We start from the raw sequence: 12,880 nt of genomic DNA on the forward strand, positions 1-12,880 counted from the left end.
TTGTGGAGTGAACACAATTACAGAAATGACAGTTTGCGTTTTCCCAAGCAGCGACGAGCAGCAGGAAGGGCCATTAGCTGGAGTAAATAATCCCGTCTGCACAGCAGGGAGAGATTGATTAGAGGGGGGGGGTGGGCAGGAGGGAAGAGATGAGCACAGCTTACAGCCTGATGATCTATTTAATTACCTGGGGAAGACGATGTCTTTCTGCACACACTACGCATTGACAAGGATTCATTACATGACGAGAATCCCTTTTCCAAGCCCTCAACCTCCCTACCCCCTTTCACACACATATTGAGGGAAAATTGACATATAAAAGGAAGTGGATTCATTACGGTTTATTGAGATTGCTCAAGCAAGCCAGAAAGTGGTGGTGTTTCTGTATGCCGCACTAGTACTGTTTTTAACAACATGACATAACCTCTTATGGCTCTCTGAGAGTCCTTAGAGACAACCAACATAAGTGGATGGATTCATCTCAAATCAGCCTCAAACTCAACCTGAATCTTTCAACAGCACTGAAAAGGCGATATTAAATATGAATAGAGTTAGCAATTTCCTATTAAAGGAATAATTAAAACAAAGCAATTTGAAGCCCAAAGGACAACATTTTGAAGAATGGACTCGCCACACTTTTCCCTAAAATGAGGTGAAATTGGATTTGTTGCTGTCTTCTGAAGTCTTCTGAAGCCACACTTGAATTTTGATCTGTTGTATGGTTTTGGAATACTCATATGGACCTCTTCTGGTGCTTTTTGCATATATTTGTGACCCTGGACCTCAGTCATAGGGGTCAAAGAACAAATAAGCTTTCCATTGATGCATGGTTTGTTAGGATAGGACAATATTTGGCCAAGATGCATCTATTTGAAAATCTGGAATCTGAGGGGGAAAATCGGCTTTAAAGTTGTCCAAATGAAGTTCTTAGCAATGTATATTACTAACTAAAATTACGTTTCGTTATATTTATGGTAGGACATTGCCAGAAATCATTAGGATATTAAGTAAAGATCATATTCCATGAAGATATTTTGTAAAAAAAGAAAAATTGACCTATACAATGAATTGTTGGCTATTGCTACAAATATACCTGTGCTGCTTACAACTGGCTTTGTGGTCCAGGGTCACATTTAAAACTTGACCGCACTTTCATTATTTAGAAAAAGTTGGCCAGCACATTCTTCAATGTGTTACATAATTAAAAAAAAAAAAATCATATGTATGGGCTTGGAACAACATGAGGACGAGTATATGACAAATACTCCTTTAAAGCCAACAAGGTATATAATATATGAAAAATACACAGGGATTTTAAATATGGTTGGGGAAATTTTGCATCTGCAGAGAAAACTATAATTTTAAATTTAAATTTTACCTAATAAATGCTGGTCTCAGAGTGAAGGATGGCACTGTGTTCACTTGTACATGCAGAAGTAATGTAACTTAGACTTAAATGAACAGTGCCACCATTCATTCTGAAACCTGCAGAGAATATATTTAATTATACTGCAGTATTGGTTTTCTTTCAATATATTGTGAAGTCCTACAAGGTACTACAGACAAATGAGGTCATGCATTGACATCACAATAAGATGCTACTTGTATGAGGATGATAAGCATCACCTTTTCCATGGGAAGCTGAATGGAGGCTTTGCAGTCTGTGAACTCTGCCTTGATGCTGGGGCCTTGAACTTCAGTCACCACATACTGCAGCTTCTGTGACTCCTTCAGCATTTTCCGGTTACTTCCTCCAAACTTGCCCAGTACCCGGTAAGCAACATGGGAGATGGTCTCTGCAGGATTACGAAGCGTTCGCCACAATGCCTGTTTACAAAGGCATTAGGAAAAACATTTGAATGCATCCATCAGGCCTCTATCAGGTTTAAGGTGAAAGGTCAGAGGTTTTACCTGCATCAGTTCAGCCCGGACTGGCTGGATGTGGTCATAAAGAAAGTCAGGCTGCAGGTTGTCCACACAGAGCTCCAGTGTGCGCAGGCCCTGGCTGACCAGAGTCTGAGAACCGTTGAGTGCAGACACCAGTGGGTCCATGAGCATAGGCAGGTAGGGCAAAAGAGAGCTCAGCCGCACAGGGACAGTGAGACACAGCTCCACAAACAGATCCTTCATGTGCTGCTTATGGAGGCCGCTCTGCAGCATGTTCAAACCTAAGAGATGCCACAATGGATCAGTACTCAAGTAGGTGTTTTCATGGTGACAAACATCTCAGTTCTTTATTTAAAAAAAAAAAAAAACAGTGATTCTAAATAGTTTTTGGTTTAGTATAAACAACAGAAAATGATATAATTTAATGAGATATGGTTAGCTGTACCTATTTTGTTCTTACATAAGTTGTGATCTACCAGCTAAGAACCTCTGCTCTGAGGAACTGTTACCGTTAGTGATTTCACTCACCTTGCAGCAAATTAGGGAGCAAAGGCAGAAACTCCTGGTACAAGAGGTCATGGCTGCCCCCTCCTATAGAGCGGAACAGGGCTCTCAGCAACAGGAAGTAGTTATAGGGCTCCTTAGCAGACTGAGCCAGCTCCATGGAACTGTTCACTATTTTATGAAGATGAGGCTGTGAAAGAGAGATTCAGTACATCCTTGAGAATAAAAATACATAACTTATTCTTTACTGTATCTTCAAAGTAAGAATAACTGAATAAGTAAGTGAAAGTCATATACTGATATATTAGCCAGGCTGATTGATTGGCATATATTTGGCCATTTTACAATACCACTCACAAGTTTGGAACCAGTATGGTTTTTAAAAATGCTTTAGAAATCATTCTAAAATGCAGATTTCTTCCTTTGATCAATGTTGAAAGCAGTTGTGCTATCTAATACTTAAAGCTTAATATAGTTCAAATTAACAGCATTTATTTAAAACAGAAATCCTTTATAACAAGGTAAAAGCCTTTACTATCACTTTCAATAAATGCATTCTTGCTAAGTAGGTAGCTAAAAATATTAATTTTAAACGGTAATGTATGTGTGTGTGAAATAATATAGTGAGTAAACTGCAATCATTAGCTAAAAAGGACTATTTCAAAATAGCGACACTGAATATAAGAGGATAATTTCAGCGGCAACAGGATCGATGGGAAGTGAGATAAAGAAGCTTCTTCCTTTCCACTATTTCACAGTGACCTTCACTTTGGTCTTTCCTGTCAATCTGAGGCACAAGTGTCATTTCTCATCAGAGGAGCTGACAGAACGCATTAAAATTAATGCAGCACGGTTACTGGCGCAGAGGCGTTAGACAGCACAGTGTCATCAGAGCTCGGAGGGTGTGAGCGATCCCTCTGTCCAATTGCTCTGAAAAAATTGTGAATTACCTACTCAATACTCTAAATAAGCACCTTAGCCAACTAAAAGACAAAAGAGGCCACAATTTGCTTCATAAACCTGCATGTGCATAAGACACAATACTCACCTTGAGCATTTGCTCATTTTCAGCAGCGAAGAGAGACACTGAGCCAAAGACCAGTTTGAAGAGTTTGAGATAAAGGTTTGATAACTCTACATTGGAGCCCATCTCAGGTAGACGCTCCAACAGGTACTCCACCAAAATCGTGGCGAACAGTGCAGAGGTGGTCAGGTTGGCAAGGAAGGAATTTGCCACAATCTGTCAAAGGATTGAACAGCCATGTCATATCAACAGTCAATAATTTTGTATAAAAAAAAATTCAAATTTCAAGTCCTGAACAAAAACGGCATTATTTTATTGATTTCTTCACAAGTACCTGTAGAGCATAGTTTTTGGATATGCGTTCCACCATATATGGAACAGTTGTCTGGAAGATCTCCTTAAAAGTGAGAGGGTTCATCATGGTGAAGACTCCCGCGAAGTGCTCCAAAACCTCCTTCTCCTCTTTCATCCGCACCGTCTGACAGTTAGCCACACGAACGTACGTCTGTCCATTGCCGGCAATCTGTACCTAGCCAAAAGGGGGTTGGCTCTGTGATAAGCTGTAAACTTTAGCTCTCGGTATCAAGTGCGTTCAAATAAACCAAATTTATTTACACACTTCAGCCATTCTACCAAAAATTTTAAGTGATTTTATATAAGGATTTTAATGTGGTAGTCTGCACTAATCAGTGGACGGTCGTACCTGGTAGATGTCTAAGGCCTGCATGGCATACTTGACCAGCTTGATGTAGATCTGTGTTTCTTTGGGCTGGAGTTGCTTGTTGGGAATGAACTGTGCCTCTGTAATACAACACCAGCAAAGTGAGAATACTCAAACAGAAATGCTGAGCAGAACTAGCCCTTCAATAACTTTGAGACGCCCCACAAACTTCACCAGTCCACACAAAAAGAAAATATTAAACAGAACCGATATTTAATGTTCAATATTTAAAAGTTCACCCATCTCACCTCCAGGAGCTTTACAAGAAGTGATGCCCCATGTGATAGTTTTCACTCCACATACAAGAGTCTTCACCAGACTGCGACAATCGGACACCTGGAAGGTCTGTTTGTCCTCCTTGTCACCAGGTCGATCAAATGGTGTTGCTGGAGGCGGTGCGGGGGTGACAGGTGTTGGGGGCGCAGGTGGAGGTAATGCGGGTGTAGTTACAGTAGGTGTGGCTGGGACTCCTGGTAACGCCCCTGGGTCCACCACACCCATCTCTGACTGGGGCTTACACTTCTTAAAAATAGATACCAGCTGGTACCGTGCAATGGTGTGGAACTTCAACACAAAAACCTGAGAATATAGAAATGATGTCAAATCAATATTTTTGTGCTTTACAAATGCATTTACACGTGGTCAGTCAGTGTTATTTTGCAGCCCGTTGTAATGTGCAAGTGTATCTCACCTCCAGCATTCTCATGAGAATGTCTCTGCCGTTTCCGTTCTCCTGTTCGCTTTTTGACCGGATGCAGTCTACGAGGTTAAGTAACAGCTTACAGGACATGGTCTGGATACTGCTGGGTAGGGACTCGTCGTCAATATTCTTAGCGAACAGTTGCACAGCAAGGGAGAGGTCTGTCAACGGGAGGTTCTGTCTAACATGGTGCACCAAGTCTGCTAGTGTGCTGTATGCCAAAGGCCTGGAACATCAAAAGTTTCATTGTTAGACAGAATTTAAGATTTCTAGAGGATTTCTGTTTGAGTTGTTACAGTCATAAAACTTCAATAGTTGATACCAATTTCATAATTCTCAGTAGCAATTTTGACACCATAGTAATGTCCACTGGTGGACTGTGTGTTTACATTTTATGGTCAAAAGAACAGCATTTATTTAAAACAAATTTTCTGTATCATTTTAACAACACTTTAGATCAATTTAATGCACCTTTGCTGAATAAAACTATTAGCTTCAGAAATCTTACTGTCTCCAAACTTTTGAACTGTGTAGCTACATTTTATTTTAATTTTATAGTGCTATTGACTTATTACAGACATCCCTTTTCTTGCGGTGTGGAACCTACAGTCTGAAATTGATCAAAGAGCAAATAGCTCCCAACCCTGGCAAATAATAATATCTTGGGTCGATACTTGGGGGATTTCAGGCAAAGTTTCAGAATAAACGACACTAATGGCTTTGACAGATTTTGAGTCTTGCCAAATTTGCCCGCTGAAGGCTGATGGAAGCCGTGGATGAAAGAGGGCTGGTGTTGGCAGGCATATGACATCAGGGGCAGGGAGACAGACAGTGGGCAATGCCAGGACAGCCTGGCATATGAAGATGGGCACCTGGATCTCTTCTGCCCAGTGGGGCAACTCAGCTCAGTCACGCACCATTAACTATTAATTCTGATATGTTGCACTTGACGAAATCTAACTTTTCTTTTTTCCTCCACAAAAAAAATGTAGGAGGAAAAGGACTGTGGCCTCTAGCCACACTAAAGAAATGACAATATCTTGCTGCCTACATAGTCAGCTGCCTTTTAAGAAAGCCACCGGACAGAAATAGAATCTTATAAGTGACTGACTTGTAACAAATGACTCAAACCCGAAGACTCATGAAGTGAACTAATCATATCTGTTTCCTGTATAGACTGCATAGCAGAACCTATGGAGATGTGAGGTGACATAAGAACAAACAACTCAGGTGATGAACTAACAGACTGCATTGCCTGAAGACTCAGCTAAGCAATGAATTATTCATTTCTGTTACTTACAATTTGGTCTTGCTGCACTGAGTTTTTCAAAATGTGATCAGTGTTTGCGTAAGTAGATGTGTTGGGGAATCTGGATATTAACATGTAACATTCAATTAAAATAACCTGAAATTAACAAAGTGACTTGGAAAAAAGATTAATTCATTTTTGCTAAATGAGATTCAAAGATTGGTGTCAGCAATATGTTCCAACTTCCAAATTTCCCATCACAAACACACAATGTATCAGTATCACCACTAATTACAGACTGTTATTGGATTTTTAGTCATCAATATCATACTGGATGATACTAGAAAGACAGATATATCTCACAAATCCTTTCATAAAGTGTCGAGAGCTTTGTTGATTATAATACTGTGATTATAAAACTGTACTTTGTTGATTGTAATACTGATTATAATACTGTGAGATTGCGATGAACTAAGATGAGTGACAGCTTTTAATTTTTTTTATTTAGAGAGTCTGTAAACAAAATATTGCTTTAATACAACAGTTAAATAAACAAGAAGTTAATATTAAGTGACTTACATTGTCCGACTATAACATTATTGCCTCATTTTGCCGCTGCACATCTCCATTCAAACACAGGTGTTTCGTTTCTGAATGAACTTGCATTTTTAAATAAATCTAGTGAGTCAATCATTCAATTTCCCATTCATAATGACAGTCACTTGCTTTATTCCTGAATAAATCATCCGATCAAAAGAATCAAATGAACGAATGATACAGTAATTAAATCAGTGACTTGCCGCCACCTACTGGCAGTTTTAATTTCATTGTTAAAGCATCTTTTCAGTTATTTAAATTTAATATTTCTATATGCAAAATGTTATATTTAAAACACCACTCTCAACATGAATTTACAAATTTGATTGCACTCATGCCACCTCTGAGCCACATTAAACATGAAAATACATCTACAAGTCACTTTTGTGTTCTTTTGGGCCACCTCTGTAGTACAAATTAATTTTGTTAATACTGATTTCATTTGATTGGCAACTTATTCTTATTCTACTTGTTCTTATTCTGCCTTTTTAATTAGACTGTTTTAATTTTTTTACAAATTTGCCAAAAGATGACATACTTCTAATAAAGTAAAAAAAATGCCATTACAACCATAAAAACAAAATTCCCCTGTAAATCACTTTAAGGAGTCAAATATCACCTTGTAATGGGAAGGCTCATTTTTTATCAGATTTTTTTGATTATTGATTAGAAAATGCTCCTGAAATTGAGACTGTGCTCCTGAATTTAAGTTAGGAGCACAAGTGCTCCTAAAAAGAAAAAGTAAGTGCAGAGCTCTGAACAGCATTCTATAAAAATGATTTGCATTCCAACAATACATTTTCTCTCTTATTCTGAGGATTTTTCCCATTTCACTCCACTTGTTACCAGTTTTTCTGCCACCACAGTGCCGCAAGTGATGTAACTGTGATGTCTACTCCAAATTGGTCTATATGTATCAGCTAATCATTTTAATAAACATCTCTAATATTACAATTCATACATTTCAGGAAAAAAAAATAAGTGGTTTGTTTATCTCAACATATTGCTTTGCCAATCATTTGTCAAAATGTCTGAACTCCATATCTTATTATTTATCTTAATATAACTAATATTTTGAGGTATGAGCCATTGTTATAAATTTGGAATTATTAATGTATTATTTCCCCTTTCTTTTCTCAATGTATGTATTCTTCTATTGTTCGGGGGGGTTGCTGGCCAAGATCCTTTTTTATTTTAACTTGCTTGTCAAAATGCATTGTGAGATTGTCACGTCCTACCTTACCTTATCCTACCTTAGTATTTGGCCAAAACAAGTCATAACTGTACTGCTTTTCAAAAGGACACTTAGCCTCAAGAATGGACCTACAATGCCTTACGACGCTGCCTATGTGGGCAACTTATTAGGCTTTGGAGGTTGAATGTGTTTTTGCACAGACTGCTTATACGCAAAACATAATATTGGTTTAGAGGGGGTTAATCAGCGTTCTTACCTTAGCGTCTCTCTCGCAGTATATCCTGAGCCAATGAGTATTGACTCATCGAAAAGCTTGTCCATGCATGGAATGAATTCTGCAACACAAACAGACTTTATCAGATGCCACTGCAGGCTCTGAAGCCCACCGAAACAGCTCAGGGGTCCATGAACCATGAGCTACATCAATGCCAGATCTCAACAGTCAGAGTTTCTCATCGATTCATTTAACCTTCTCTACAGGATTAATGATTTAGAAGAGTGTATCAGATTCCTCTCTCAAATGCTATTGATTGAGGGGTGAAGCTCAAAGAGAATGCAGCCGTTACATATCAAAGCGGTACCCCGTGCAGCTCAGCGTTGTAATTAACACCAGATGCGAGCGCTCCTACAATAGCGAACGCTTTGCATATCTTATTTGGGAATATCTGCCAACAATCTGCAAAGTGTTTAGCGGTGGATGACTCACGGCTGCGTAGATCTGTGGTTAGGATGTGCTTGGCAGCGATCAGCAGCTCTTTCCGCAGGTGAGCCGTCTCAGGGGGGCAGTTAGACAGCAGCTGCAACATCCCCTTCACCATCTGCTGGGAGTACTTCCCAACCAAGTCCTGACACACAAACATTCACATTGCCACATTAGTCACTGCTTGAGCATTAAAGGAAGTTTAGAAAAGTTTAATTAACAGGTGGTTGAGCTATGCTTTTGCAACGTCACTTTACCTGGTAGATCCGGATAATGTAAGCGAGGAATGACAAGGTCTTGATCTGAGCTGCGATAAAATCTGCATAAAGCTCCTTGTTGAACAGCTTGTGTTGCCTGTCATGGACAGAAACCAGGAAAAGCTTTAAAACGTCAGTACGTGTTAAACTGCATCTATGAACTTCATTTCTGTGCATTAGCGGTGATGTAACACCACCCGCTCAATGAGACGCGAGAGGTCACTGACCGAGCCTGCGGAGACACCTGCAGCATGATGGTGTTCATGATAAGAGGCACAAACTCCGACACCACGTTGTGAATGTTCAGTTTGTACAGCTAGGAAAATGCCACAAGGAAAAGCAATTAGTGCATCAAATAACAGGGCGACAGACAGGGAGTAGACCCCAGCTTGAAACGTTGTTGCATAAAATTTTATACCATATCTAAGATTCATGCATTCAAAACAGAACTTTAGATTCTGACTCAAAGGTGAATCTAAGTTTTTAAAAACAAGTCATAAACCCTGAAGATTTAAGACACTAGAACAAGCAGAATGTTAAAATTTTCATGGAACATTTTTGAAGCAGAAAACAGAAATACTTCTGCTGGTCAAATGTATAATGATAATGTGCAGAGAAGGTGAAACAAAAGCTATGTTTAGATTGATCGTAGCTTCTCAACAGCTGCAGTCTGTCATTTTCTGACTCAAAAGATCACAACTTATTTCCTTTACATTTAAAGCTCATAATGACAGCCCAAACATCTAATCACACCAATCATTTTGTTAAGAGTGGCAGTTTGCGAAAACAATGGATTTAGCTATAAAGTATTGGTTTCAGATGATGGACAGCACCTTTTATAAACGAGCCAAATGTCTAAATGAGGGACATGTCCTTTTTAAAAGAGGATGGCTGGCATAAAGTCAATACCGAATGAGTGTTTTTATGAGCTCTCACCTGATACATGAGGACGACGATGATGGGCAGCTCTGCCAACACTTTGAGTGACAGCGATCCCCGGGGGATTATGGTATGCTGGAGGACAAAGAGGAGATGGATGAGGCCGCTGAGAGATTGAACAGGTTGTCACCATAAAGCTTATATTTTTTATATTTTTATATTTTTTGTTGAGATTAAAAGAAGAGAATTAAAAAAATACATAAACAACTGCATTTCAGCACCTCTTAAGCAAGAACAAGCATAAGCAGGAAATTGGTGCCCTCTAGTGTCTACATAAAGTAGATGTTATTTGCACTGGAATACTCTCAGAAGGTAAACAGTCTACAAAGACCCCGTTTACACATTTGTGTCAGTTGATCAGATCACAAGTGGTCAGCACAAAATAGATGTATAATTAGGATTCAAAACATTTTGTGACTGAATGCACATTTTGCTGTGGTCACAAATGAATGAGACAGCATTGTATTTGTAGTGTAAACTCTACTTAATGCATCTAAGACAGCAGTGGAAAAACTACTTATTTGCCTGTCAATCACTGCAAAAAGTAGTAAGGACATCGTTAAAACAGTCCATGTGACATTAGTGGTTCAACCGTAATTTAGTGAAGACACAAGAATACTTTTTGTGTGCAAGAAAACAAAAATATTCAAGAATTTCTTCTCTTACATTCCAGTCTTAATTGCGCATTCACAAGAGTACCATGATGCATATGTGGTGCTGCTAACGCAGGAGCCGGTGTTTTGATGTAGAACCCGAATGCAAAGCAGCTTGTTTACAACCAGCTACTCTGGTTTATAAACAGAGAAATGCAAACGTACGCATCACGGTACTCAAGTGAATGCACGAAGACAGACACATATGAGAAGAAATTGTTCAATAAAGTTGTTATTTTTGTTTTCTTTGCAAACAAAAATTATTGTCATATCTTTATAAAATTAAGGTTGAACCACTGATGTCACATGGACTATTTTACTGACATCCTTACCTTTCTGGGCCTTGAACATGTTAGATGTATTGCTGTCTATTCAGGGTCAGAAAGCTCTCGGATTTCATCAAAAATATCTTAATTCGTGTTCCAAAGATGAACGAGGGTCTTATGGGTTTGGAATGACATGAGTGGAATGACATGACATGAATAATTAATGACAGAATTTCCATTTTTGGGTGAACGATCCCTTTAAGACACACAGATCAGCATTTAAACACTCAGATCTTATCAGTTTTACTTTCAGCGTCCAGGCTTACTGGTACTTCACAGTTCACTCACACAAAACACACATGCAGACACACAATCTTACACACAGTACCATTCTCTGGACTAAAGCACATCGCTCTCATCATTGTGTTTCTGCTGATCATATTTATCAAAGCTATTCAGCCAATGAGGATTTTGTGCAGGTCCCCTGCATTTTGTACTGACCGTCCGGGTCTCGCTGTCCTCACGCTCCGGTGCGGTCTTCACCAATACTGAGGTGATCATGCCCACCATTTCTGGAGAAGGCACTGTGTTTTCTGCTATAACCTGAGGATTCTCAAAGTACCTCGCCTGACAAACAGAGAGGCATGTTCAAAAAACAGATACTTTAACACAAACAAATACTTCAAATACATTTACTGTTAAAACAGCTTACCACTACTTTTGGGAGTTCTTTATAAATTTGCTTCACAAAGTCCAAGAAATGATGAATCTGTACAATTTGGCAAGATGATGTTAATAACATTTAGTGAAACACAGGAAATGTAAATGCTAGTCAACATCACAGAGTGCCAGAAGGCTGCATCTTACCTCTTGAGAGATCGGCGGGCGAAACTGTTTATGCAGTTCAATGATGATGCGTAAACAAATGAGCACATTCTCCTCACTTTCAATCTAAATGATGAAACACAGAAGCAAGAACCAGTCAGAGCAATTATTTAAATACAAAACACACATATGCATGCACATACACACACACACAAGATGATGCGTTACATACATAAAATAAAATATATTTAATATACGTGCTGATTCCTATGGAAGAGACTTAAACTGTTTTCTATTTTCAATCTGAAATGTAATTTATTCCTGTTATGTTATATTACCGTTTTTGTTTATTTGTTTGTTTGGACACAGCATTTGAACACTCAGATCTTATCAGTTTTACTTTCAGCGCCCAGGCTCATTGGTACTTTACAGTTCACACACACACACACACACACACACACACATCTTACACACAGTACCATTCTCTGGACTAAAGCACATCGCTCTCATCATTGTGTCTCTGCTGTCCCTCTTGCATGTAGTTACATATACAAATATTTGTCCAAAAACACATAAAATGAGAATTCTACAACTACTTTAAAGCAGAATAAGCTTGGCACTCAGGTAAAGAAAGCTCACCTCAAGGAAGCGGAACATGACAGAAAGGATGTTCTTGGCATGAGGTCGCAGATGTTCATTAGTTGGGATTCGGTGGATGATCTCCAGGACAAGTTTCCTTAATTGCTATAAAAAAAAAAAAAAAAAAAAAAAGTCAAAGACACCTTGTGTTAACTCAGATGTGATGAATGAGGCCTCCAATATGTGACCATATTTGTAGCAATAGCCAACAATACATTATATGGGTCAAAATTATTTATTAGGATATTAACTAAAGATCATGTTTCATATTTGGTAAATTTCCCACCATTAATACATTGAAACTTAATTTTTTTGATTAGTAATATGCATTGCTAAAAACATAATTTGGACAACTTTAAAGGAAATTTTCTCAATATTTAGATTTTTTGCCCCTCAGATAGCAGATTTTTAAATTGCTGTATCTCAGCCAAATATTGTCCTATCATAACAAACCACACATCAATGGAAAGTTAGAATTTCAAAACAACTGACCCTTATGACTGGTTCATATATGCTTTGATTTGTAGTAAAAAGCACACCTGCGTTGGTTTCTCTTGAAGGAACTGCACTTCTCCATCCTGCAGAAACGTCAGGAAACGAGGGATGATGTGCTCCAAGAAAGTAGAATACTGTGGCGAGGATGTGACATTCTGTGAAGAATTAACATGAATTAATATGAAGAAGCATCTTTCATTTCAAGCTTTTCATGAGCAAAATATAAGGG

The 12,880-nt window shown here is 38.6% G+C and overlaps 1 protein-coding gene across 2 annotated transcripts in view; it reads right to left on the minus strand.

Annotated features, from left to right (window-relative positions):
• Positions 1-12,880, minus strand: part of trrap (transformation/transcription domain-associated protein) — a 97,199-nt gene that overhangs the window by 82,968 nt on the left and 1,351 nt on the right. For both annotated transcript variants that reach the window (XM_051123944.1, XM_051123943.1), the window contains exons 4-21: positions 12,696-12,806; positions 12,157-12,261; positions 11,560-11,643; positions 11,405-11,461; positions 11,194-11,319; positions 9,771-9,848; positions 9,062-9,150; positions 8,835-8,931; positions 8,584-8,722; positions 8,134-8,212; positions 4,828-5,062; positions 4,385-4,715; positions 4,119-4,216; positions 3,750-3,944; positions 3,440-3,631; positions 2,416-2,581; positions 1,912-2,168; positions 1,627-1,827 (exon numbers count right to left, since the gene is read on the minus strand). In XM_051123944.1, the coding sequence (XP_050979901.1) occupies positions 1,627-1,827; positions 1,912-2,168; positions 2,416-2,581; positions 3,440-3,631; positions 3,750-3,944; positions 4,119-4,216; positions 4,385-4,715; positions 4,828-5,062; positions 8,134-8,212; positions 8,584-8,722; positions 8,835-8,931; positions 9,062-9,150; positions 9,771-9,848; positions 11,194-11,319; positions 11,405-11,461; positions 11,560-11,643; positions 12,157-12,261; positions 12,696-12,806 (2,640 nt within the window). The remainder of the gene's footprint in view (positions 1-1,626; positions 1,828-1,911; positions 2,169-2,415; positions 2,582-3,439; positions 3,632-3,749; positions 3,945-4,118; positions 4,217-4,384; positions 4,716-4,827; positions 5,063-8,133; positions 8,213-8,583; positions 8,723-8,834; positions 8,932-9,061; positions 9,151-9,770; positions 9,849-11,193; positions 11,320-11,404; positions 11,462-11,559; positions 11,644-12,156; positions 12,262-12,695; positions 12,807-12,880) is intronic.

This window comes from Labeo rohita, chromosome 12 (genome assembly GCF_022985175.1).
Source record: "Labeo rohita strain BAU-BD-2019 chromosome 12, IGBB_LRoh.1.0, whole genome shotgun sequence".
In the NCBI taxonomy this organism is placed as follows: Eukaryota; Metazoa; Chordata; class Actinopteri; order Cypriniformes; family Cyprinidae; genus Labeo; species Labeo rohita.